This window comes from Natator depressus, chromosome 5, assembly GCF_965152275.1.
Source record: "Natator depressus isolate rNatDep1 chromosome 5, rNatDep2.hap1, whole genome shotgun sequence".
Classification (NCBI taxonomy): domain Eukaryota; kingdom Metazoa; phylum Chordata; order Testudines; family Cheloniidae; genus Natator; species Natator depressus.
This window is the reverse complement of record NC_134238.1, coordinates 39,031,124-39,058,940: the sequence shown is the minus strand read 5'-3', so window position 1 is coordinate 39,058,940 and position 27,817 is coordinate 39,031,124. Positions and strand designations below refer to the sequence as shown.

The 27,817-nt window shown below is 43.2% G+C and overlaps 1 protein-coding gene across 1 annotated transcript in view; it reads right to left on the bottom strand.

Annotated features, from left to right (window-relative positions):
- The window catches only part of IPO11 (importin 11), a 299,402-nt gene that overhangs the window by 175,480 nt on the left and 96,105 nt on the right, over positions 1 to 27,817 (bottom strand). Inside the window, exons 17-21 of the mRNA XM_074952611.1 lie at positions 26,509 to 26,635; positions 13,110 to 13,143; positions 12,871 to 12,911; positions 11,228 to 11,344; positions 674 to 787 (exon numbers count right to left, since the gene is read on the bottom strand). Of these exons, the coding sequence (XP_074808712.1) occupies positions 674 to 787; positions 11,228 to 11,344; positions 12,871 to 12,911; positions 13,110 to 13,143; positions 26,509 to 26,635 (433 nt within the window). The remainder of the gene's footprint in view (positions 1 to 673; positions 788 to 11,227; positions 11,345 to 12,870; positions 12,912 to 13,109; positions 13,144 to 26,508; positions 26,636 to 27,817) is intronic.

The following is a 27,817-nucleotide window of genomic DNA, read 5'->3' as shown; positions in this document are numbered from 1 at the left end:
TGGCTGCCACCTTCCTCATGGATCCAAACATGTCTCAAGGGCAAGAACTCTTCTTACTCTGATTTGGGTCTTAGCTTTTAGAGTGAGAGGGGTTGGACAGGGTCTCAAGCCTCAGAGCTCTCCATCCTTTGAGATATAAATGAGGAGTAAATGAAGGGATACATCCTCAATAGGCAAAGAATGTGGTGCAAAAGTGGAAGAGATGTGGCCAAGCCCAAGAGTTTTGTGGACAACTCTGAACTATCTCCAGTATTTGCAAGAAGAGACATGCAACCTAAACATTTGGATTAAGGGAAGGAGAAGAAGCCAGAAAAAAGCAAATTGTTAAAACCTTTCAGGCATTCTTCATTACGTCATAAAGAAGATTAAAAGGTACAATTCCAAATTTTTTCAAAATGAAGAGTTAACTTGATTACCTTAACAACAACAAAACTCAAAGCACCTTTTAATGGCCAAAACTATGTAAACAAAACCGTTGAGTGTATAATACTTGCAATTCTTGCCAACACAATTATAGCACTATGTTTCTAATATACTATTATAAAGCACTTAAGGATAACTAAAATGTAAATAATACTCTATAAAGCTAAATTCTATCTTCAGTTTACCAGCATAAAATATTACACAGAATATACAAATGTGAGAAAATATCAGGAAGATTTTGATACTTTACCTGAATAAGATGAATTAGAGTGGTTAGAATGGCACATCTCAGCATATTGTGCTCCTCGCTTTGTTTCCAAAGGAGAGGTAAATACTGAACCAAACATCCTACATATGGTCGTATCTACAGTCAAAAAATCAAAAGGACAATATTTTTAACAGAGTAAAATATTTTACTTAACCATGAAACTACAAAAAGCTATTAAATACAAAAGCTATTAAATCTCCAAAAATTTCACACATTATCTTTGAGACAAAATTGCACAAGCTAGGTTCAGTTGGTTTTGTCACAATAGTAAATATAATTTTTGTTTTGAACTTGCTCCTTTTTTTTCCATTAACAAAAATACCTAAGATTTCTTACCAAGAGAGTTAAATGGTCCATGATTATGTAACTATTACACAGAACATGTTATTCATAGCAGACTTTATGAAAATGTGAGTAAAAGCTTAAGCATGCATGAAAAGAAGAAAATGTATTTTGGTAACTGACGATATTTTCATATTGAAGTGGTTTTGCCTAAAGTAGGGATTAGAATAGTTTATATAATTCAATTGTGTGGGAAGAAAGAGTCCAAGAAAAACCAAGTTCAGTAAAAGGAAAGGAGAGGTTACTCATCTTGTGCAGTACTGGACTTCTTCAAGATATGTCCACTTGTAGGTGCTCCACTTCAAGTGTGCATGTGCTCTGTGCCTTTGACTGGAGATTTTTGGTAGCAGTGCCCACTCGACTCATGCATGCACCCTACATATATGCTTATGCCACATACTGAGGCTATATAAGGCTCTGTGTACAAACCACCCTCAGTTCCTTCTCCACTACAAAGTCCCACAGAGGAAACTTCAGAAGCAGAGGAGGAGGAGGGCAGGTAGTGGAGCACTCACAGGGACACACATCTCAAAGAATTCCAGTTACTGCACAAGGTGAGTAACCTCTCCTTCTTTGAGTAGTATTCCTGTGGGTGCTCCACTTCAGGAGACTCCTTAGCAGTAACCCCCTTAAGTAAGCAGGAGTTTTGGAACAGAGGCCAGCACTGAGGAGAGAACTATGTTGCCCACAGCAGCATCCAATTTAGCAGTGTGAACTACAGCATAATGGCTGGAAAAAGTATGCACCAAAGTACATGATGCAGCTTTGCCGTTTTCAGCAACTGGAACATCCTTGAGGAGGGCTACAGACATAAATTCTGATCTAGTAGAATGTGCAGTCACTCAGAAGGGGGATGGCATATGAGCCAAATTATAACAGGTAATAATACATCCAAAGATCAATCAAAGTCTCTGCATGGAGACAGTGAATCCACTAGACCAAGGGTGGCCAACCTGAGCCTGAGAAGGAGCCAGAATTTACCAATGTACATTGCCAAAAAGCCACAGTAATACATCAGTAGCTCCCCCCATCCCCACTCCCAGGGCCTCCCACCTACCTGCAGCCCCGCCAATCAGCGCCTCCCTCTCCCTCCCTGCACCTTCCGATCAGCTGTTTCATGGCTTGCAGGAGGCTCTGTGGGGGGAGGAGTGAGGGCATGGCAGGCTCAGGGGAGAGGGCGGGAAGGGGTGTAGTGGGGGCAGGGCCTGTGGCAGAGCCAAGGGTTGAGCAGTGAGCACCCTCCGGCACGCTGGAAAGTTTGTGCCTGTAGCTCCAGCTCTGGAGTCGGTGCTGATACAAGGAACCGCATATTAACTTCTGAAGAGCTGCATGTGGCTCTGGAGCCACAGGTTGGCCATCCCTGCGCTAGACCTAGCCACAACAGAAACAAAAAGTCTAGGGGATTTCCTGAATGATCTGGTTCTGTCCAAGTAAAAGGCCGATGCCCTCTTAATACCTACTGCATGGAAAGTAGCTTCCTGCATAGACTGATATGGCTTAGGAAAGAAAACTGAAAGGTGAATAGTATGGTTAATATGAAACACAGAAGAAACCTTAGGTAAAAGTTTTGGATGTTGTAAAAGTTGTAAAGATGCCGTTTTTCTTGAAGAACACAGTAAATGGAGGGTCTGCCATTAGAGCCCCAATCTGCCCAACCTTCATGCAGAAGTGATGGCCACCAAAAAGGCTGCCTTCAGACAACTGTAACAGAGAGCACATAGCCAGTGGCTCAAAAGGCTGTTTCATGAGATGGTTACGAACAAGTGAGATCGCAAAGCAGATTAGCATTTCTAATCTGCAGAAAAAGGTTTCAGGAATCTCACTATGGTCAGTTATGTGAAAACTGACATACCTTCTTCTGGCAAGTGGAAAGCTGTTATAGATGCTGAGTGAACCTTGATGGATTACCTATTGGGATTGAACCTAAGACTATGGAAAGAGATGGTTGGACAGGCAAAAGATGACGGCAGTTACACCAAAGGCGATATTGTCTCTATTTCTGAAGGTAAGTGTATCTTGTAGTTTCCCTCCTGCTATTTAAGGGAACATTTGTACTCCCAATGAACAGGATGCTCCTATATAGTCCCAAAAAACATTGAGGAGTCATGTTTGGAGTTACAGAACACTCAGATTGGGGTGATGTGTTCAACCTGCATTCTGAGACAACAGCTGAGAACTGATCAAAAGCTACCATGCATGGTGAGAAGTGAGTCTGATGAGGTAAGGAAACCAAAATTGTCTTGGATGAGTTGGTGCAGTCAAAATGACCCTGGCTCAGTCCTTCTCAATCTTGTTGAGACGCTTTATGAGCACTGGAGTTGGTGGATATGGATAAAAAGACCCTTTGCCCACGTAAAGAGAAAAGTGTTTTCTAGAGTCTGGGGATTGAGTCCTCCTCTGGAACAGAATTTTCTGCATTTTGTGTTGGTTGCAGTGGCAAAAAGATTGACCTCTGGAAACCCCCAAGATAGGATCATTTTGTTTGAGGACTTGAGAGTCCAACTCCCAGTTGTAATTTAGGGGGAAATTTCTGTGGAGACTGTCTGCCATGGAATTTTGTATATCCAGGAAGTAAGAAGCCAAAATGACTATCTGGTTGGCCAGCCACCAATTCCAGAGCTTTATCACTTAAGTGCAGAGAGCGGAGGAATGTGCTCCTCCCTGATGATTGATATAATATACACAAGCTATGTTGTCTGTTATGATCTTGATTGACTTGTTTTTGATTAGGGTAAAAATAGGAGGCAGGCATTTCTGACCACCCTTAACTCCAGAAGAGTGATGTGCAAGCATTGTTCTTGCTGTGACCATTTGTCTTGGGCTGTGTGAGGACCTAAATGTGCTCCCCATTCCAAGAGGGAAATGTCTAATGTTATCATGACCATAGAGGGAGTCTGTATGAATGAGATTCCTGCACATACTTTGGAAGGATCGTTCCACCAGGTGAGTGACTGTAGGACACCACTGGGTACCGACACTTGCTTGTTCAGACCTGTTTGTTGGATATATAAGCTGTCCGGAGCGACTTCTGGAGACATTGAAGATGGAACCTGACATTTTGTGTTATGAAAACATAAGGTGCCACATTTCCCAGAACTTGCAGGAACTTGAAGACTGAGCTGCATTCTTTGGATAACGTTCTTCAGAGTGAGGAACCTGTTGGAAGGGAGATAAACCTGCCCATCATCTAATCCAGAAACACGCCTATAAAAAGTATTTATTGTGTAGAGGTCAAGACCAATTTCTTGAGATTTATTTGTAGACATAAACAGGGGAATAGTGAAATTGTTGTTTAACTGCCAATAGAACCCCTGATAAGATCAGCCCTCAAGAAGCCAGTCATCAAGGTAGGGAAAGACTGTTATTCCTAGACGATAGAGGTGGGCACCTACAACTGCCATGTTTTTTGAGAGCAGAAGAAAGGCTGAAGGTTAGGATCCAGTACTGGTAGTGATTGTGCTCGAATGCGAAATTCAGAAATCTTTTCTGAGAGGGATGAATTGCTATATGGAAGTAGGCATCTTTGAGGTCAAGAATTACAAATCAGTTCCCGGATTCCATGGAGGGAATTACAGCTGCTAGGGACACCATCTGGAATTTCATGGCTCTGACATACATGTTTAGTTGTCTGAGATCTAGTATTGGCCTCCAACCCCTTTTCTTCTTAAGTATCAAAAAATACCTCGAACAAAATCTTTTTCCTCTGTGTTGAAATGGAACTGGTTTGATGGCCGTGGGACTTAGGAGTAATGTAAACTTCAGTCTCAGCAACAGATTGTGAGAGGGGTCCCTGAAGGGGGAGAAGGGGGCTGGAGGGGGCAGAAGGGAGGGATGAAGGTAAAATGATTTGTGTAACCAGATATATGGGCTCCAAAACCCATCTGTCCAACATTAAAGCCTCCCATGCCTGTTGGAATAAAGAGAGGTCCTTGTTATATGGAGTAGCTTTTAGAATATGCTGTCTCCACCTTTCATTAACTGTGTCCACAACCAAAGAATTTATGAGTCTCTGTTTTCACATCCGGCACAGACCCTGCCAGGATGTAGCATTTTTTTTAATTGGCATGCTTGCATTTAGGGGGTTCCTTTGCTGGAGTTTGCCAGATGGTCTTAGCTAGCTCAAGAAGAGCTTAGTTCATCAGCAATACCACCTGTGCTGAAGAAGTATGCAATATGTCCAGGAGCCTGTGATGGAAGAAGTCCCAGCAGAATCTGAAGCAGGTCTACAGCTCACTTCATCAGGTCCTGGAACTCCCAAAAGTCATCAGCTAATGATGGCAGTGGTGGCTTTACTGCCTTATCAGGTGATGAAGAGATATTTGTAAGAGGGGTGACCGCCTAGTATGCCCTCGCCTCTTGCTCCTCAAAGGTCTCCTCTGCTGATTCAGACTGGAGGGGAGGGATGGATGGATAGTACCAGGGAATGAGGTCTTCTGTGTTCCTTATAAGATTGAATCAGGGCCCCTCAAAACTGCTGGCTGTAAATAGCCCACGGGTCCCAAGAAGGCCAATGAGGAGGACCATAAGGCATGGGGAGGAGGGGGAAGTATCCATCACTGATCATCCCAAGTATTAAGATGCAAATGTCTTGTATCCTTTCTTTCTTGCATCTGCAGAGGGAAATAACGACTCCCAGAGTAAACTGGAGAGCCTTGAACTGAAAGCTCTGAGTCTGAATGCTCCTCCACATATTGTACAGAAAGTGACAACCCTTCTTTCTGAATAGTGGAATAGTCTCACTACATGATGTATGGTCTGTGACCTAACAGATCTCACTACTGAGAGGTGTCCAGCGATCCCAAGGAGAGGAGACTCAGGCTCATTCACTACCATAAGGTCTTTAGGGTACCACAACTCCTACGGTACTGGGAGCTTGTTACCAATGTCTCTGAGGTGCTGGTGCTGATATTGAGGGTACCACAGATTCCAGTAAGGCTGCTCTCTTCCTATCATGGGCCCTGATGGTGGCAGTAGCGGTCTTCAGTACCATGGCCATTAGCGCAGAGATATGGAACTTAGATGAAGTCTTAGAGTACTCATGTTACCCAAAGTACTCAGAGCCTCAATAGCACTCCTCTCATGGCCTGAGGTCTCCTGTGACAAAATCTTTTTTTGAGGGGGAACTCTTAGTTCTGCTCCTCTTATGCCCCTCCTTAATCTCTGAATATGAAGCTCTCAGTACTGATGGCACAGTTATAGTTACCTCACTCAGAGAGTGTTGTATACTATGGTCTTGACGCTGCTTTCATCTTGGAAGCTCTCGGGTGCCATGATCTCAGTGTAGATGGGGCACTAACAGAAGCAGAGGGCTCCTGTACATGGGGGTTTTCTGTATCAGGGTCCAAAGCCGGTCTTAAGGCTTGCTCCATCACTAATACTCTATACTTCATTTCCTTGTTTTTACGGTATCTTCCCTTAAAAGAAGTGCAAATTTTGCACTTGCTGGGAATATGCAAGTCTCCCAAGTAACGTATACCCAGAGAATGTACACATGAGGGGGAAAGGAGTATAGGAGAGCTGGCTGTATTTTAAAGAATCCTTATTGAGGTTACAGGGACAAACCATCCCGATGTGTAGAAAGAGTAGCAAATACGGCAGGCGACCAGCTTGGCTTCACAGTGAAATCCTTGCTGATCTTAAACACAAAAAAGAAGCTTACAAGAAGTGGAAGATTGGACAAATGACCAGTGAAGAGTATAAAAATATTGCTCGGGCATGCAAGAGTGAAATCAGGAAGGCCAAATCACACCTGGAGTTGCAGCTAGCAAGAGATGTCAAGAGTAACAAGAAGGGTTTCTTCAGGTATGTTAGCAACAAGAAGAAAGTCAAGGAAAGTGTGGGCCCCTTACTGAATGAGGGAGGCAACCTAGTGACAGAGGATGTGGAAAAGCTAATGTACTCAATGCTTTTTTTTGCCTCTGTCTTCATGAACAAGGTCAGCTCCCAGACTGCTGCACTGGGCAGCACAGCATGGGGAGGAGGCAACCAGCCCTCTGTGGAGAAAGAAGTGGTTCGGGACTATTTAGAAAAGCTGGATGAGCACAAGTCCATGGGGCCGGATGTGCTGCATCCGAGAGTGCTAAAGGAGTTGGCGGATGTGATTGCAGAGCCATTGGACATTATCTTTGAAAACTCATGGCGATCGGGGGAAGTCCCGGACGACTGGAAAAAGGCTAATGTAGTGCCCATCTTTAAAAAAGGGAAGGAGGAGGATCCTGGGAACTACAGGCCAGTCAGCCTCACCTCAGTCCCTGGAAAAATCATGGAGCAGGTCCTCAAGGAATCAATTCTGAAGCACTTAGAGAAGAGGAAAGTGATCAGGAACAGTCAGCATGGATTCACCAAGGGAAAGTCATGCCTGACTAATCTAATTGTCTTCTATGACGAGATCACTGGCTCTGTGGATGAGTGGAAAGCAGTGGACGTGTTGTTCCTTGACTTTAGCAAAGCTTTTGACACTGTCTCCCACAGTATTCTTGCCAGCAAGTTAAAGAAGTATGGGCTGGATGAATGGACTATAAGGTGGATAGAAAGTTGGCTAGATTGTTGGGCTCAACGGGTAGTGATCAATGGCTCCATGTCTAGTTGGCAGCCGGTATCAAGTGGAGTGCCCCAAGGGTCGGTCCTGGGGCCGGTTTTGTTCAATATCTTCATAAATGATCTGGAAGGATGGTGTGGATTGTACCCTCAGCAAGTCTGCAGATGACACTAAACTGGGAGGAGAGGTAGATACGCTGGAGGGTAGGGATAGAATACAGAGGGACCTAGACAAATTGGAGGATTGGGCCAAAAGAAATCTGATGAGATTCAACAAGGACAAGTGCAGAGTCCTGCACTTAGGACGGAAGAATCCCATGCACCGCTACAGACTAGGGACCGAATGGCTAGGTAGCAGTTCTGCGGAAAAGGACCTAGGGGTTACAGTGGAAGAGAAGCTGGATATGAGTCAACAGTATGCCCTTGTTGCCAAGAAGGCCAATGGCATTTTGGGATGTATAAGTAGGGGCACTGCCAGCAGATCGAGGGACGTGATCGTTCCCCTCTATTTGACATTGGTGAGGCCTCATCTGGAATACTGTGTCCAGTTTTGGGCCTCACACTACAAGACGGATGTGGAAAAACTGGAAAACATCCAGCAGAGGGCAACAAAAATGATTAGGGGACTGGAACACATGACTTATGAGGAGAGGCTGAGGGAACTGGGATTGTTTAGTCTGCGGAAGAGAAGAATGAGGGGGGATTTGATAGTTGCTTTCAACTACCTGAAAGGGGGTTCCAAAGAGAATGGCTCTAGACTGTTCTCAGTGGTAGCAGATGACAGAATGAGGAGTAATGGTCTCAAGTTGCAGTGGGGGAGGTTTAGGTTGGATATTAGGAAAAACTTTTTCACTAGGAGGGTGGTGAAGCACTGGAATGCGTTAGTTAGGGAGGTGGTGGAATCTCCTTCCTTAGAAGTTTTTAAGGTCAGGCTTGACAAAGTCTTGGCTGGGATGATTTAGTTGGGGATTGGTCCTGCTTTGAGCAGGGGGTTGGACTAGATGACCTCCTGATGTCCCTTCCAACCCTGATATTCTATGATTCTAATGCCCATTGCTGATGGGAATGGCTTCTTAACAGAAAAGGCACCTTTTAAAATCTGGGGAGCCCAACCTCCCAGATCCCCCCCCACCCCAAAAAAAGAATTGTACACCCCCTCAGTAAGAGAAAAACAATTGGGGGAGTGGAGGGGAAGGAGTAGAAAACAGGAACAACAGTTCCAACAACTATAAGATATAAGTATTCTATAAATTGCTGAAGAACTAACACTATATACTATTCTAACTCTAGAGAAAACAAGAACACACTGAACTCCATGTCTGGCTGAAGGGGGTTGAAAAGGCACTGTTGAAAAGGTTGTAAGGCTGCACATCCCTATATAGCCTCGGTATGGGACACAAGGATGGGCAAGGAACATGCACGGATCAAATGGGCACTGCTACCAAAAGTCTCTAATGAAAGGCAAAGAGAGCATGCATACTTGAAGTAGAGCACCCACAGGTACATTACTCAAAGAAGGAATAAACTTCCTAGCAGAATATCAGATTATATGAAAAGTTTCAGTCAGAACAAGTATTTATAGCAGAATTATAAACTGGAAATCTGAGTTCATAACATTAAATCCACCAACAACAACACAACCATGAAACTAATGTAACTATAATACAGCATGTTGTATTTAACACCAATTCAAATAGTTGAAACATGGAATTACTGTTTTATTTGCACATCCTTATTGCACATTGTAAAAGTTCTTCCTTGCATGAGTTCTATGACATCATAGTAGAAGAAATCAAAAGGCGTTTTAACAAAATGTACAATAAAAACAAGATGTATAATTCTTAACACCTTGTGCATGTTGTATAATTATCTTTCTTTATAAATTTCCAGATTTCCAATTCATTTTGTTAGCTACCTATACAGAGTATCATAAATTAACAACTTCTACATATTAGTTTTTAATGCTGAAAGGATAACTTCCTATAAAGCAATCATTTCACATAACTTGTTTTTTCTTCACATGGTATGTTCAACACAAAGTATGGACAAAAACTTTGTAAATTTTGCCTCATTTATTACATATTTTGTATGCTTCTTGTCCCTATTTTAATAATCTCATACAGAATTAAATTTAATGCTAGGATACACTAAATCATCAGCTTAATTAAGCATGGTATACTATTTCAGCCAGAAATGACAAGAAAAATATTGCTTGCCAGCAGTTTCCAGTTCATGGAGCCAGTCATCAATCAACACAGCTGGCTAGCATAAATTAGGAGAGATTAAGGGCTGTGCTAGATGCTTGCATTCATGCAAAACTAATTCCAGTGATGAAGGAGTCCAAGTGAGAGGATCTATATGTGCCTCAAACACCCACATAATCCAGAGCAGCATCAGTATTAGTGCCAAAGTAAATCTCATGTGAACTTCATCTCTTATCCAGACACTCTCACAATTTACATACCTTTATTATCTGCATTACAACAGCACTCAGAATGTGCTATGTGCTTTCCACATGTAGAGTAAGATGCAAACCTCACCGTGAAGAGTTCGCAATCCAAGATGATGAGCAATGCACACAAAAGCGTGCCAGGATATAAAACAATCACTTTAAAACTATTTTAAATGAAGCATCACTTATCCTCCACCACCCACATCGAGCCACTATCAGCCTTACTGCTCCTATCACTATATCAAGACCTCCATCAACGGGTAAAGGAAAAACAGGAATCAACAGCACTCTTTCCATGGAGAGAAAAGGAGATGCCACTAGGACAAACTATTGTGGAGGGAGAAGAAACAATTATGAAAGGAGTGAGGAGCCACTACCAGTCTCTCTGTTCATACAGGGGATAAACAGAAAAGCTACATTTGTCTCAGAAATTCACAAAGAAAGCTGCTGCTTCGAGGACCACTTACAGGTCAGAGGAACTGCTACTACCCCTACCTTGCCTTACTTTTCTCTATCCCACTTGAGGTGAGTACCCTAGAAAGTTAAGAGATGACTGCAGACAACAATCAAACTTTACTTCCTCAGGAACATCTTGAATTTCCTAAATTTAAACTGAAAATATACTTCCATACTAAGGAAAGAAAGTAGTAACGGTGAGGCCAACAATTTTAACCTTATAACCTTGTAGGAAACTGAGCTCCATGTCTTTGAACTGCTATAAACTAAACTGCCTAGACACTACAATGATGGGCACCTCAAAAACATATCTTGTAATTAGATACAACAAAAAATATGAAAAGGCAGAAGTGAGAGAGGGTGATTAGAGCTGAAAGTCTAAGACAAAGAAGGGAATTATAAAAATTAAATTAAATTTTGCACATCGGAACAGGAAGAACTGTTCCATATGTAGGAACAGCAAAAAAATACAGAAAGTTGAGTGGGAGGAGACCAGGCAGAGCAAGTATGTTGGGCAAAAAAAGAGGTTACAAATGTGAACAGGGGAAGTAGAAGCAGAGCTGTGTAGATTACTGAAATAAAACAAACACTGTGGGGTAATTACTAGATAGATTATATATATACATAAAATCTCTTCCATCATTTTGATATAATGTAATAGCAATATATAGAAAAAAAATCTTCTTTGCTCTCATCAATGGACAAGTGTGCTAGGCTTCAAATTTCATATTATAGTCTGTAACAGTTACCTGTATATTGACTCTTTCAATCACACAAGAAAGAACATGAAGAACATGCATCTTTGTGTCACATTCTGTGACTTCTTGAAGTAGCTGAAAGAGTAGAGTGAACATGGATTCCAGATACTACAATAAAAAGAAATTCAAAAACTATGGATTAGTTAGATTATCAAGAATACAAATAGAAATCTAAAACAGCAATTTTCTTATCTGTCTACAGCACTGGCCTGAAATTTCTCATGAACTTTTAGTGTGTTGGAAGTTCTGCAACATGTTGGTCTTGCATTTCGAAAAATAGTCTAATACATGTTGACCACTCATAATCCAAAATTGAACTTTAAAAAGTTTCAGTACCTAACATGTACTAGGCTTGCATAAGAATTCAAGTGTGGGACCAGTTTCAATAAGCTTTGCTCTCAGGTTTAAATGTATTAAAATTACTTCAAAGTTTAAATTCCTAAAAGTTGGAAGCTATCAGCATCTCTGGAGGTAATGATATTCAGAGGCCACTTTATCTATGGGAAAACGAGGCAACTGCCTAGGGCAGCAGGGGCCAAACTTGAGCAGCGCTGTAACCCTGTGCACCAGGTCACAATGCCACTCTCAGATTTGGCCTGGCTGCCCCTTTGTCATGACAAAGAAGCAGCTGGGCCAAACCTTAGTGAGTGGTGCTGCAAGGCCCCCTCTCCAGTTATGCTACCATAACCACCAAAAGACCAGAATACTCACTGCAATCGCCTTCCCCCAACCCCGAAAGTCCTACGTGTGCCCTCCCCCACAATTTAGAGTCTATTCTAGTGGGTGGCAGGGATGGGTGGCACACAGAAGTTTTGCATAGGGCAGTAGATTCTCTTAAGCAGTCTCTGATAATTTGCTAGAGGTCTGGCAAAAGTTATAAACTTTGACAAAAATTTTGTTTCCTAAAGTTATTAATGATGACATTTTTCTTACTTATCCCAACAGTTTCAAACAGCTAAACCAAAAATACCAAATGCATAATGCATGTAGACACAAGTGGTCAACAGTATAAATTATAAGATGATACTTTTTATAGCTTATCAAATATATCACACCAAAAAAATATGAATTGAAACAGACAACAATCTACTGTACAGTAATTACTATCTCATTATTTATTTACTGCCAACACTGTGTTCACAAAGATAAACGCTGGGGAAATTTTGCTACATTCCTAATATATTGCATTACACCAAACAACTGCAACTAATATTTCTGGCAAAGGGTAGTTTAGGAAGCAGTGTGTGCAGGAAGGAGCTCTGAAGGGAAATCAGGTATAAGTGGAAGAGGTAGTTTAGTGAAGACTGGCACCCATACTTGGAATAATGTTTAGTCTCAGATGTGTGGTAACTGTGGTAATGACAAGGTGTGTACCTGTGGGTGGAAGAGTGGAGTATATATGTATTGCCAGGAGGCTTTTCCTTGCTTCTGTGTCAGGTAAGATGTGTGTGTGGAAACCTTAACTGTTGCACAATAAAGTCTCTGTGCAACAAAAGAACAGCTTTTTTCTTGTTATTGAAGTTAAATAAATACAGCAACCATTGAACAGTTTATTCTGAAACGGAACTGGAATTGTTTCTTTCCCTCCCTTCCTCCACCCACACAAGCACTCACACTCACATAAATGCCCTTACCGGTAAAAACTGGTCAGTTCTAAACTCAAAGTCATCTACAGGTGAACAACAGTTAAAGAAAAACTGAAGATTGAACACCATTATTACAATATCTTTGACTCAATCTGATATTCAACTGTTAGTGAGGCTACACAATTACTATTAAAATGTGAATTATTAATGATCAAAAATCATTAATTTCCAGTAGCTTTGAATAAAGTAATAATAAAATAGAAAATTGTAGTTAATGAAAAGGATATTTAACTTCAGTGTTGTAGCTGTCTCAATGCGGACCTGAAAGACAAAAATCAGGAAATACCATGCTGTTACCCTTATTAAATATTACTTTGATTATCTCACAGAAGCTAGTGTAATATTTTCAGATCTGAAATTGTTAAGCTTTCACATATACTCTACATGTTTCCAGAGATAAAATAAAATTAATTTAACCCTGACATATTTCTGTATTTTCCCAGGGTTTTTAGCTTTATATTGTTTATAAGGAGCAGTTTTTGCATAAATTAGAATTTTTCAGGATTTAAAAAATGACTACAAATTGCCAAGAACCACACCACCTGCAGGACCTGCTCAGCATTCCCTACTCAGGCAAAACACTCAGTTAAGTCAAGTAAAGATTCAGAAGCGGGCCCTATGGCTGTGATGAGAATTCTTGAGACAGAGGGGATCACCTGTTTGTGGGATGGTTCTCATGGGCTACCACCAACAAACCAACTACAGGGCCATGAACACCCTATTTCCAAGAATTCAGACAATTATGAGAAGTAGCACTCAAGGAAGCATTAACTGCAACCTCGGCCATAACCAGTTACACTCAGCCCTACCCCATCTAGATGGTAAGACAGAACACTGGGACCCCTACTAACAGAGAAAATTTAAGGATTTTATTGCCTCACCTTATACCAGGGGTGGCCAACCTGAGCCTGAGAAGGAGCCAGAATTTACCAATGTACATTGCCAAAGACCCACAGTAATACGTTAGCAGCCCCCCAACAGTTCTAACTCCCACCGCTCCCAGCGCCTCCTGCCCACTGGCAGCCCTGCCAGTCAGTGCCTCCCTCTCCCTCCCGATCAGCTGTTTCGTGGCATGCAGGAGGATCTGAGGAGGGAGGGGGAGGAGCAAGGGCATGGCAGGATCGGGGGGGGGGGGCGGGCAAGGAGGGGTGGAGTGGGGGCAGGGCCTGTGGCAGAGCCAGAGGTTGAGCAGTGAGCACCCCCAGCACATTGGAAAGTTGGTGCCTGTAGCTCCAGCCCCAGCCCCGGAGTTGGTACCTATACAAGGAGCCACATATTAACTTCTGAAGAGCTGTATGTGGCTCCGGAGCCACAGGTTGGCCACTCCTGCCTTAAACCATGCACTAGGCCACCGAGCACCACAAAAATCATTGCTCAATGCTACAGAGTTCAACCTAATAACCAGTGTCTAACTAACGAAGGCTAGTTTTTTTTAGGTTTTTTTTTTTTTTTTTTTTTTTGCTAGCTTCCCAAATGCCAACTGTCAACTACTGGTATCCTGCTCTGGTCCTGATCACATACATGGAAATAAAACGTATGTTTATTCTGTGGGACCTCGCTGCTGCATATGATATTGTTGATCACCAAACAAACCTGTCCAATCCACAGGAAGCTGCAGAGGTGAAAAAAATGCCCTGATATGGTTCAAGACCTTCCTCTCAAACTAAATCCAGATAGCTATTATTGGCATCTGTTCTTCCACCTCAAAAACAGTAATGTAGAATCTCCTATGATTTATTCCTCTCCCCCATTATTACTCAACATCTATGTGAAGCCATTAGGAGAGCTGGTAAGAAAATATAAACTGAAGGGCCTGCATCATAGAGATGACACCTAATTCTACATCTTTTACATCAAACACATAGCACCATTTCTCAGACAGTTAAGTCAGTCCCTGCAGCCTTGGGGCCCTCTGGGACTCAGTGCCACTGAATGACGAAAGAACCATGGAAAGTAGGATTTAGCAGGCATCCTTCAGTCTCGGGAGACTATGGGTATGTGCCCTGGAGAGGTAAAGAATTTACTCAGTTGATTTTATGGCAGCCACAAACGTGGCTGAAGAGACCCACTCAAGAGAGACAATCTCTGCCGCATCTGTCACATTTAATGGTGATGTTTCGACCCTTTGGGGTCTGCCTTCTGCGAGCTCTTCTCCTCTACTAAGCTGGACTGCTTCCTCTCGTAACTCCAGAGACCTCTGTTAAGTTCTTGGTTCTAAAGGCTGCGGTCCTGAGCGTGATCTTCCCCCATTTGTCCACATCCATGTCCATTTCTTTGAGGTCTCGCTTGCACGCATCCTTGAAACACAATTTGGGGAGTTCTTTGAGTCTTTTTCCAGATGCCAATTCACCATAGAAGATGTCCCTTGGGATGTATCCATCATTCACTTGACACACATGCCCAAGCCAGCGGAGAGGTCTCCGTTTGAGGAGTGTTTGCATGCTGGCCTGTTTGAGCACCTCAGTGTTGGTGACTCTGTCCCTCCAGGAGATTCCAAAGATTCGACGAAGGCAACGCATATAAAAGCTGTTGAGCCTCTTTTCCTGATGGGAGTATAAGGCCCTTACAAAAGTGTGCTGATAACATATGCACGATACGCACAGATCTTTGTGTGTTCTGTCAGTTTGTTGTTTTGCCATGCCCTCTCGTTCAGTTTAGGCATTGTTGTGGTGGCCTTTCCAATGGAGATATTGAATTCTGTTTCAAGTGAAAGGCTGACTGCGATAGTGGAGCCTAGGTATGTGAACTCGTTCACCACTTTAAGGTCACAGCTGTTGATCTTGATGGAGGGTGCTTCCTCAACTCCTGGGCACATTATGTTTTCTTTTTTAGGCTTATAGTAAGCCCAAAGTCTCAGCAGGCTTTGGAAAAACTGTCCATTAGGCTTTGAAGATGAGCGTCTGTATGGGTTGTCACTGCTGAGTCATCAGCAAAGATAAGGTGATGGATAAGGGCCTCCCGATTCTTGGTTTTAGATCTGAGTCTTGCAAAATTGAACAGCTTTCCATCAGATCTTGTGTGTAAGTAGATTCCTTCAGTTGAGGAACTAAAAACCTATTTCAGTAGCAGGGAGAAGAAGATCCCAAACAGAGATGGGGCAAGTTCACAACCTTGCTTAACTCCACTACAAATCTGGAAAGTTCAGACACTGAGCCATCATATTGGACTGTGCCGTACATGTTTTCATGGAAGGAATGAATCATGCTTAAGAGCTTGGGGGGACATCCAATCCTTTTTAAGAGCGTGAATAGTCCACTTTTACTGACAAAGTCAAAAGCCTTTGTGAGATTGATGAAGGTTAAGTAGAGGGGCCTTATTTGTTCTCTGCATTTCTCTTGTAGTTGTCTCAGAGAGAAGATCATGCCGATAGAAGACCTTTCAGCTCTGAAGCCGCACTGTCATTCAGGATAGATTCTGTCTGAAAGGGTTTGAAGTCTGTTCAGGCAACTCGGGCAAAGGCTTTTCCCATAATACTAAGAAGGGAAATAGTTGTTACAGTCGCTCCTGTCACACTTATTTATTGCAACTCATATCTGGAATGAAGCCACACATCTTTAAAAACTCCAAATACTGTAATATAAACTAGCCATCTGCTTAATTTAAATTGAAACAAGGGAGATTTAGGTTAGACAAGGATTCCAAGAAACTGAACCTCTTTAGACAAAAGGCCTATTAATAGGCATCCTACAATTCAGAATTGCAAACTGCCACACCCTGTTCACAAAGTACAGTTTTTCTATGTGGGAAAGGGTGACACCCCTCCTCTCTTGGCCTCCGCTGGAATGCAGGGAGGAAAAGGAAGTTACTCACCTTGTGCAGTAACAATGGTTCTTTGAGATGTGTGTCCCTAGGGGTGCTCCACTGTAGGTGTGTCTGTGCCCCTGTGCCTCTAATCGGAGATTTTTTCTAACAGTGTCACGTTGAACCCGCGCATGTGCCCTCCCTCATGGTCTGCCTCAAGGCTATTTAGCACTGCACGGGCGAACCTCCCCCGCCACCCCACTTCCTTCTCTACCACAGAGCCCTACAGAGAGCTCCGAAGTAGAGGGGAGGAGGGCGGGTTGTGGAACACCCATAGGGACACACATCTCAAAGAACCATCGTTACTGCACAAGGTAAGTAACTTCCTCTTCTTTTCGAATAGTGTCCCTATGGGTACTCCACTGTAGGTGACTCCCGAGCAGTACCCACCACTGGAGGCTGGGACTTCGGAGTGGAGTCTTTTACTACAGAGAGTACTGTGGAGTTGAAGATGGTGTCAGTGGCCAAATCTTCAGTGATCGCATAATGTTCTGCAAAAGCATGGGCAGAGGCCCAACTTGTTGCTCTATAGATTGCTGAGACCGGGATATCCCTACAGAATATGATTGAGGTAGAAACTGACCTCGTGGAGTGCGTATGGTCTCTGGACAGACGCAAGTTGCGCCCTTGATAAGTGATTAATGCAACTAGAGACCCATTTGGATAGTTTTTGAGCTGATTATCACAGAGCTTTTCGATCTTTCTGTGGACAAAAGGAAGAGTTATGGGGATTTCCTGAAGTCCTTAGTCCTGTCCAAGTAGAATGCTAATGTCCTTTTAATAGCTAGCATATGCACAATTGTCTCCCAGTTGTCACAAAGTGGTTTTGGGAAAAAACAGGAAGATGGATCTATTGATTCATATGGTAAGTGCAGAGAAAGTAGGGAGAAACTTGGGATATGGCCTTAGAGGTGCTTTGTCTTTAAAAAAAAAAAAAAAGGGCCGTGAATGATGGATGTGCCATCAGGGCCACTATTTCTCCTATGTGCCTAGCTGAGGTGATGGCAATTAGAAATGCTGTCTTCGTGGACAGGTGTAAGAGAGAACAAGTTGCCTTGGAGTCAGAGGGAGGTCTAGTCAAAACCCTGAGAACTAGGTTATAGTCCCAGGCTAGAGTGGGTTGTGTCACATGCAGGAAAAGATTCCTAATGCCCTTAAAGAATTTACACATTTGCGGGTGAGCAAACACCGAGTGGGAAGCCGTTTTCGCCGCAAGATGTACCTCAAGGGAGCTGAGTGAGAGTTTAAAATGTAGTGCAAAATCAGAGGGAGGAAAGATGAGGTTGGGTCTGTGTCTTTGAAATGACACAAAAACTTGGAGTTGCTTCCATTTTGTAGATAAGTATGTTGAGTGGTCAACTTTTGGTTGTGTTGCCTCTAAGCCTTGGAACTAAGAAGGACCCAAGCCTGGAGGCGGAGGACCTGCGGATTGGGGTGAAGGGTTAGCCCATTGTTTTAAGAGAACGGGTGGGGGATGGGCTGAACAGAAACAGGAGGGCATATTGCCATCTGTGTCAGCTAAGGGAGCCAAACTTGTCATGGTTAAGAAGGGCAATCAGAATAACTCTCGCTTGGTCTTGTTGAAAATTCAACAGAATCTTGGACAGTGTAGGAAACTGGGAAAAGACATACTAGTGGGCCCTGTCCCCTGGGAAGATGAGGGCAACTGCCAGTGAATGTTTCCCCTGGCCGGCCCTGGAGCAGTAACAAGGACCTTTCTTGTTCCGTTAAGTAGTGAAGAAATCCATAGTCAGGGTTCCCCAAAGGGCGGACATATCTTGAAGCACCTCTGAATTCAGTACACACTCATTGTCATGAGAAAATTGCAACTGAGACTCGGCTCTGACGTTCTGTATCCCTGGTAGATAGACAGCTGAGATGAACACATTGTGATGGGTGCATCAATTCCAAAGTTTGAGTGCTGTCTTGTAGAGGGAGGGAGATCTGGGAGCTCCTTGGCAGTTTATACAAAACATACAGGTCACATTAAGTCCATCCTGACCTTTGTGTGTTGTTTTTGATGAAAGGCAGAAAGTGCGCACAGACACTCCTGATAGCCCTTAGCCCCAAAAGAGTGATATGGAAGGTCATTTCAGTGGAAGACCATTTGTCTTGAACCTTGTGGTTGTGTATGTGATCTCCCAGTGCATTAGGGAGACATGTGTCCTAGGGTGGTGAATGTGGGTAGCGAGAGGAACGCTCTCGCTTGTACTGTATTAAGGTTGGTGCTGATAGAGTCCAGTCACTGTACCGGGTTTAGTATGCCACTACAATGAAGAGAACCTTTGAAAATACCCTGTGTGGAGCAGTCTGTACTGAAAATGATCCTGCCCCAAAGGTAAGCAGCAGGAAATCTGCTGTACGATGGTTGTTTTGAGATTTGGAAGTAGGCACCCTATAGGTTCACGGCTAGAAATCAATCTCCTTGCTTTAGAGCTGGTCCTAACTGCTGTGAAGTAGGGCAAGGTGACTTCTGAGTGATGTGACAGGTGTATAGATGGCAGCTGATGCTGTAAGGTATCATTGTTCAGGCCCTCGACCTGCTCATCAACAGTGCTTATAAGAGGCAGTTTGAGATGTCACAGACTGAGCAATCTAGAGAGGTGTAGCAAAACAAAAACACACACCCACCTCAGTACCACTGTCATGGAGACTGGGAGGGCAGCTGTCTCTACAACCAGTCTGGCTATTAACTGACTGTTTCTAAGAATGGTCTGAATCTGTTCTTTTCGTGTTTCCAGTAATATTCCAGAAATACATTGGGTTTCACATAATTAATAAAACTGTATTTGACCATGACAGTTTGGTAATTTATGACTCTAAACAGTAATGTTGTTGACAAATACACCATCTTGCCAAGCCTGATCGTATGGAGTTGACTTGGCATCATGTTGCTTGCTTCATGCATTAACCACATCCACTATGATGGAGTTGGGTTGCGGATGTTGAAAACAAAGTCTGTCTCTTCGGGTAGAGATGCAGGGGGTTTTTTTGTGTTTGTTTGTTTTTTGGTTTGTTTGTTTTTTACACTCTGTTGCTGGATAGTGCGATAGAGGCAGGTGTCTGCCAGATGACTTTGGTAGGATCTAGAACCACCTCATTAATTGGGAGGACAATTCTAGATGAGAAGGTGGTATGCAGAATTTCCACTAACTTGTGATGTGTATCTGCCACCTCCTGCAGGGGAATCTGCAGCTCGTCTGCAGCCCTCTTGGTAAGATTGAGAAAGTTCTTAAAATCTTCACTTAGTGATAAGGGCTGGGCAGCACAGCCTCATCTGGGGCTGGAGGGGTTGCTTCCTCTTCAGGTTCTTTTTCCTGTTCTGAAAAAGCTTCCTCTTGCCCTGGCTTAGGTGTTCTGGACAGCCAGGCTTTAGCAAATCATCTGGTGGACTCTCCCTGAGAGTCACTGGGGATGGTCACAACTTGTGTGTGTATGTCACCCAAGAATTACAATATGGCCTTGGGGGGGGAGAGGGAAGAAGCCGGGCATGGGCGGTAGGCTTACCTCAGGGGGCCCCTACCACGATTGTAGGTTGGCTTGATGGAATTGGGGAGGACCCTTGTAGTGTGACAATAGGCTACAATGAGGGGCCAGGGAAATGATCTCCTCCTGGCCAGTGTCAGATTCTTCAGTGGGTAAGGGTGGTGCTGACTGGGGTATTGGCAGTATACAGCCCGGTGCCAAGAGTGATTCTGGGTGCCAGGATGTGCTCGATACCAAGGTCCTGGTGCCAAGTAATGGGGATTGCGGTTCTTCCCCAATCATCAGGTCTCCAGGGTACCAGAGCTCATGCAGTACCATGGGTTCATTTGGTACCACAAAGGAGTGTGCGTGGTACCTTGTCAGTACCGATAGTTGGGCAGAGCACTCCCTAAATGAGAATTTGGTTGTGCCCAGTACAGAAAGTTTGTTGGCGCCACTATTTTAGAGATGGTACGGTAATTCTCTCTCCCCGGGTACTGAGGCCACAGATCTCCAGAGTATCAGAGCACGTGTGTTACCATGGGCTCATGTGGTACCTCAGAGGAGAATCTGTAGTATGTTGTCAGTATCGATGGTTGGGAAGGTGCAGAACACTTCCTAGATGGGAGTTTTGTTGCACCTGGTACCAAAGGGTTTCTCTGTGCCACTCTTTTAGAGATGGTACAATAATTGTCCCCTCTCCTTAGTGGGCGCCACCGTTGCCTCAGAGCATGACTGTGGAAGCTCCTTGCGTCTCTGGAACAGTGCTTTGGGGACGGTGCTACAGAGCAGAGCTCACAGCAGAGGGCCCCTTCTCGGGTGCCTGCTTCAGAGCTGCGGTGCTGACAGTGCCACAGAGCAGAGCTCGCAGCAGAGCAGAGGTCACAGCAGGGGGCCCCTTCTCAGTGCCCTGCTTCAGAGCTGCTGGTGTTGTCCTTCTGAGGTGGCCGCTCTGAGGAGTCCCACTGGCTGGCCAGCTACTCGGAATGCATGTGTTTGGATCAGTGCCGAGATGGCCACACTGGGGAACCCCTCTGGCTAGCCAGTTGCTTGGAGGAGCTCTTTTTATGAGCCTTTCCAGGGGGGAGTCTGCTGGTGGCTTTTTTTTTCCCCTTCTTCTTCTTCTCCTCTTCATGACTTGACCCCTTTTGAAGTGAAGGCTCCAGGGATGATCTGGGGTCAGCACCCACCAGAGTCCCCTGCAGACTGAAGTGTTTTCTCCATAGGGAGGAGTTTTAACTTCAGCTCCCAGCTCCTGTGAGGCTGCCGTTTTAGCTGTGGCAGGTAAAGCACTTCTGTGAGGCTCTCCCAGGCACAGTGAGAGTGTCTGGCCATTACAGGAACTGACTCCTGGCAGGAGAGGCACCACTTGGAGCAGAGAGAGCCAGGCATGCCTCTGGGCAGGGGGTGTCCTCCTCAAGCAGGGAGGAATGCGGAAGAAGGTGTCTTTACTGTTTTGTTTTTTTTTAAACTGGAAAAAAAAATTATGAGTCTACTAGATGCTGTGGGGGAGGGGGGGAGGAATGCCTCCAGACAGGACAGGATACTGAAGTTCTTTTCTTTTCTCTCTCTCTCTCTTTTTATTTTATTTTTGTTAACCCAAAGGTATAGAATAAAATAAAATAAAGAAACACTAACCTAACTACTTTTAAGGAGAATAAAGGTAACAAAACAAACACTACTTATGCTAATGACACAGATAAGGAAGGGACAACTGCTCATTCCATCTGAGGCCAAAGGCGATTGAGAAGGAAGTGAGGGAGACCATGAGGGAGGGAGGGCACATGCGCGGGCTCAACGGGACACTACTACCAAAAATCTCTGATTAGATGCACAGGGGCATACACAAACCTACAGTGGAGCATCCATAAGGACACTACTCGAAGAAGAACTGAGACACACCCTCAAGGAAGGGCAGGTGCTAGCCACAATAGCAGTAGTCTACCACTGGATTGCCCCACTGGTGGAATAATACCTTGGTGATCGATTTCAGCAGCGACCACTTGCGTCTCTTTCTGAGTGGTTATTCCAGTTAGCGACCATGGAAATAAGATGGTGGTCTCTGTCTTTGAGGTGGCTGGTACCCGAAGGGTTTATGGTATGGTGTGAGCGTGTAAATTCCCTGGGATCTAAGGGTCACACTCGAATTAGTAAGGGAATGGAGTGCCTCATCCATTCGGATGCTGAATAGGGTCCAGGCCCTCAAAGAGTACAACCTCAATTGTCAGCTGGACCTGTTTTGGGATTCCAGACTCCTGTTACAAGGAAGCACAGAGCATTTTGACTGCTGTAGTCATGGACTGAATGGCCGCATCGGACATGTCCATTACTACCACTACAGATCTTTTTGGCTCGCACCTGCCCTTCCTTGAAGGTGTCTCTCAATTCCCCCCTGCATTCCAGCAGGAGCTAAGAGAGGAAAGATGTCATCCTTTCCCACATTAAAAAACTGTATTTTGTGAACAGGGTCTGGCAGTTTGCAATGCTGAATTGTATGATGCTGATTAATAGGCCTTTTGACTAAAGAGGTCCAGTTTCTTGGAATCCTTGTCTTTGGAGTCCTCTCAGTGGACCTGGTCTCTTAGACTGCAGAAATGGCAAGAGACCCTGGTGTTGGATACATGTAGAACTGCTCAAAGTTCATACGTGGGACTTGGTAGCACTTTTCTACTCACTTTGAAGTTGGGGAAGAGAGGCCAGAGCATGGCATAGCACCTTCCCTAGGTCCAATATATCCTCACTGATTGGAAAAATAAGACTTCTGGGCACCGAGGAGCTAAGGTTATCAAACAGCTTGTGCATAATCTCTTGGATCACCATTGCCTCAACAGCCAAGACTTTAGCTATTCTTTAGAGAAGTTCTTCGAAGGCATGAAAACCATCGATGGCTGGTGTCGGGGCCAATGTGACAGCTTCATCAGGGAGGAGAGGGATTCTTTTGGCAGGCAGGAGAAGGTAACTGAAGTGTCTCTCAAGCCACCTTTGCTTCTTCACCAGAACTCCTCCAGTTTCGATGAAGGTGCTCTACCTACCAAAGCCAATAAAGACTGGGACTGCCTCTTGGGACATATGAAGGGGCTCCACTCTGGGACTTAATGCATCGGGAGCCCATGATGGGGCTCTTCTGAGATAACCATCTCTCAGGAGAGGGTTCCATGCTTGAAGTGAGGAAGGAAGAACAACCTGGGGTCACAAACCATAAGTACATCTCCAGGAACAGCAGTGCAGCTGGATGTAGTTCCAGCGCTGATGTTGCTGGTGCCAGTACATAAGATATCACTTTTGATGGCAAGAGGAGGTGTAAAAGTGAATCCTCTAGAGTGTACCTCTGTATCAGAAATGGCTTAGTGGTCATTCCAGAATCAGTACCAAGGAGTATCTCAGCACTGATGTTGGTATTAGTGCCACAGGTTCTCAAGCCTTCTTCATAGATAGTGGCTTGCTACCATCCCTCAACATTGTACAGGATTTAGAGGGTTTATCTCTGGCCCTCAACTCCTTGAGTAATGGTCATGTTGACCTGTTCTAAACTGTGTTTTCTCGCAGTGTGGGAGCATCATTCAGCACCTGAAGAGGACAGCACTGAGGGCCTCTGCTTGGGAGATGGTGCCGAGGTTGATGTGGTCACAGCACTGGGGATCCTGGCAACAGTGCCAATGGTCTTGGCATTCTTAGTTTTCTGCTCCTTGCTGGAGACAAGGCAGAGTGACTAGCAGCTAGGGCACTTGTCAAATATAATCTCCTTGGCCCCAGTTTGAAGGACAACTCCTCTCCAGAATCAGATGTGATCTCCAGGCATTGCTCCAAGAGGTTTAGTTTGACTCTTGTATCTCAAAATTTCTGGGTCCAGAATGAGAAGCAGCAGTAGATGGAACACCTATCAGGAATATATTCTTCCTTGAGGCAGAAGAGGCATCTGCTGTGTACATCGATTAAGGGCATCAGATCATCTCAGGGAGGACACGGTTTAAATGCAGTGGGTTTAGAGTCTACTATTAGCAATGGGGTTGGCATGAAGTGTCCACACCGACAAATGAGGGCATGCAGGGGATGGGGTGTCAATGGATTTACCATAAATTTGGCCCTCAATTCAAAAATATTCATTTAACAGTGATAATTCATGATAAATATTTTAACAATTTAATAACTTCAGTTTGCATAGAAGTTTTTAAAGTATTGACAAATTGCAGATCTGTGTGCACCTTCTCTTCAAATCTGTTCTAATGAAGTCAATTAAAAATATACGCTTCATTCACTATAGCATTCACGATTCATGCTGGAAGAGACAAGACCTTTGGAAATGATAGTATGTGATCATGTGAAATCTTAACTATTGCATTTCCTGGCTTGAATGCTTTGCACCATTAATTTTCTATTAACGAAGTTTTGACTTATTTCCTAGTTTTTAATGAAAAAAATTAAACACATTTTATTTGCCTAGAACGCCAAAACTGAAACAAGGTTTTCATTCATCTTAGCTACTAATCTCAGAGTCTTGGCTATATTGGTACCCAGGAGCCAGAAGTCACCACTTTTATGTATATGATCTAAAATTCCACATACAAGTGAGGAAACAACAACACTTTTCTTTTTTTAAAGCCATCCTGAGATCTGTTTAAACAATTATTAAAAATTTACTGTGCAAGCATCTCATCCTAACATTCGTGGCCTTGAACAACTCCCCCACACCTTCAGTCTGTTCTCATTTCTTCAATATCAAGTCTGACTCCCTTCAGTCTACCAATGCCTTAAACATCATTGTATATATTGCTGAAATAAGACTTTTTTAAATACCTGTCACTATTTCATTACTAACTAATTTACGAGTGATATAAATAGTATTTCAGTGGAAACTGCCAATACTGGTGATGTGAGTTAAGACAAAGAATGCAGTTTCTATTGAAAAAACACATTGAAAAGCAGAAATTTCCAAAACTGTTGTAAGATTAGATCATTTTAAATAAGTAATTTTAAGATGGTTTAACTGTGAACCAAAAAGGCAATAAAAATAAATCTTACATACAAATTTTAAAGCTAAAGTTTTCTTACATATTCAAATAGGAGCCTAATTCTCTGACTCCAGTCCACATCAGACTGTCAATGACAACAGCTTGAATTAATATGCAAACTAGATACTATTAACTTGGGTTTGAATAGAGACTGGGCGTGGCTGGGTCATTACACATATTGAATCTATTTCCCCATGTTAAGTATCCTCACTCCTTATCAACTGTCCATATGGGCCATTTTGATTATCACTACAAAAGTTTTTTTCTCCTGCTGATAATAGCTCATCTTAATTAATTAGCCTCTTACTCCACTTTTTCATGTTGTGTGTGTGTGTGTGTGTGTGTGTGTGTGTGTGTGTGTGTGTCTTCTTACTGTATGTTCCATTCTATGCATCTGATGAAGTGGGCTGTAGCCTACGAAAGCTTATGCTCAAATAAATGTGTTAGTCTCTAAGGTGCAACAAGTACTCCTGTTCTTTTAACAGCTTCCTAGTGAACTTAAATAGTAACACTATAACTGGTAGAAGACTGATCAAAGATGTGAGTTATCAAACTCATTTTTCTAGAGCAAATTGCTACCTTTTAGTATTTTTAAGAAAAAGCACATTTTTTAAAGACATTTGTGTACTTTCAAAGCTGGTAGTTCATTGAAGACATGAGACAAGTTATGGATACAATTTATCAAACTCTCCATCACAAACACCACTATACTTTTAATTCATTTGCAGAAAAGACAGTGAAAGCCGTAATCCCAGAAGTGATACAGTAATACACTGTGAACTAGCTATGTAGCCTTCTCTGTAGCAATACCATCTCTCAGGGTAGTGTTTGTAAAAAACACAGTTGTGTAGCAGAACACTGTACCAGAAGGTATGAACAATACCACGCAACTCTATGTAACTAGTATGACTGTGTGTTTGTTAAACAATTTGTGAACCAAACAAGTTCACTGAAGTACAAAATAGGTGTGCCTCGACAATCACAAAATGCATGTATATTGATTAGCTACTCAGCAGGAGAGAGAGATGCGTATAATTAATACAAGATGAGGATTAGCGATGCTTGAAAACAGGTTATGAATAAGTCAGAGAAGTGCGGATTTGGAAATTTTTCCCACAACTTCTAGGCAGGATTGAAAATGAAATCCAATGCCTTGCCCTTGGGCAGATATTTTTAGGGAAAGAAGAGATACACCAGAGATCTCCCTGACAAGATAATTTTGCTCCTGAAGTATATACTGTTCAATTCTAAAGTGTAGGGAATTAAAACTTTTCATCTAAATGTAGGTAAGAAATAAATGAAACATAATCTAAAATATTTGTTAAAAATAGTTACTTTTATGTATACATACCACTAAGTCTTGGTCTTGAAGCAAGTTACGAATTGCCTCATATAACATTGGTCTCAAGTCAGATTTGAATTTTACAGAAATCCATTGTCCGATCAGCCAAATTACTCGCCGGCGTATTGGCTTATACCTTTAAAACAAAAAAGAATTATTATACCAGATTCTTACTATCCTTGTTAATAAACTTCTGTATTAAGAAAAACTGTTTTAGAAGAATACTGGAAGACAATGTCCAACAAACCCATTTTTCACATCTTTCCTTAAACATGACTGGTGAGAACTACACCTTTAAAGTTCTGAAGTATCAAGTGATACTGCCTCACTAGCAGGCACCATTTTCATTGAGAAAACTGCCCTTCCTTATTTATCAGCCTTGTCTTATTACATTGATTTCACTGTGCCCCTTGTTTTTCCATGCCCCCTCTGCTCTGCCGAGGACATCATCCAAAAAAACCTTATTCATACTCTTCTCCCAAACCATCTCAGTGTTTTCTTTCAGATCACGGCCAAACATGCTAATGCCCTTCTTTAAATGGAATGCAAGGCCACCACCTTGCCGCATTCAAGTCCTTCCTTCATACCAACATCTCCCACAAAGCTTACAAGGAAATAGTTTAAGACTTCTATTTATTTTATATAAAGCTCAGCTTTATATTTACCAGGTTCCATTAGAGAGAGAATCTACTCTGCATACAATAGATCAATGTCAATATATTTAAAAATAAAACTACCCCTTTATTATCATGTTGTCTGCTAGGATTAACTATAACCCAGGAGTCTCTCCCTTTGTAGGCCCCCCATTCCTCCTTCCCCCCTTTTAGAAAGAGATCATCATTTCTATAATGCCCACCAGGGTAACCAGAGGGTCCACTTGATCTCCCTGATTCAGTCAGAGCCAAAGGTATAATCCATTTTGAGTGCTCATTGGCACTAGATAGGAAGTTAGGATGAAGCACCTGAAGGCCTGATTAGAGGATTCCAGGGCCTTCTGCCTTAAGAAAACCCCTTGACAGAAGTCATAGCTCTGAAATGCTTGCCTCAGAACCTGCAGCTTGCAGCAACATTGAAACATGGATCCCACTGCCAGCACTCATGGTCTACCCTCAGAGCTGGTATACACTGAAAAGTTACATAAGCATAGCTACGTGCCTCAGGGGTGTGAAAATCTGGTGAAGACAGTACTAGATGGAGAGAAGCCACGGATTATTTCCCGTCGCTGTAATAGGTCTCTACACTGAAATGCTGCAGCTGTGCCACTGTGCTGCAGCTGCACCACTGTAGCGTTTTAAGTATAGACATAGCCTACAACTAC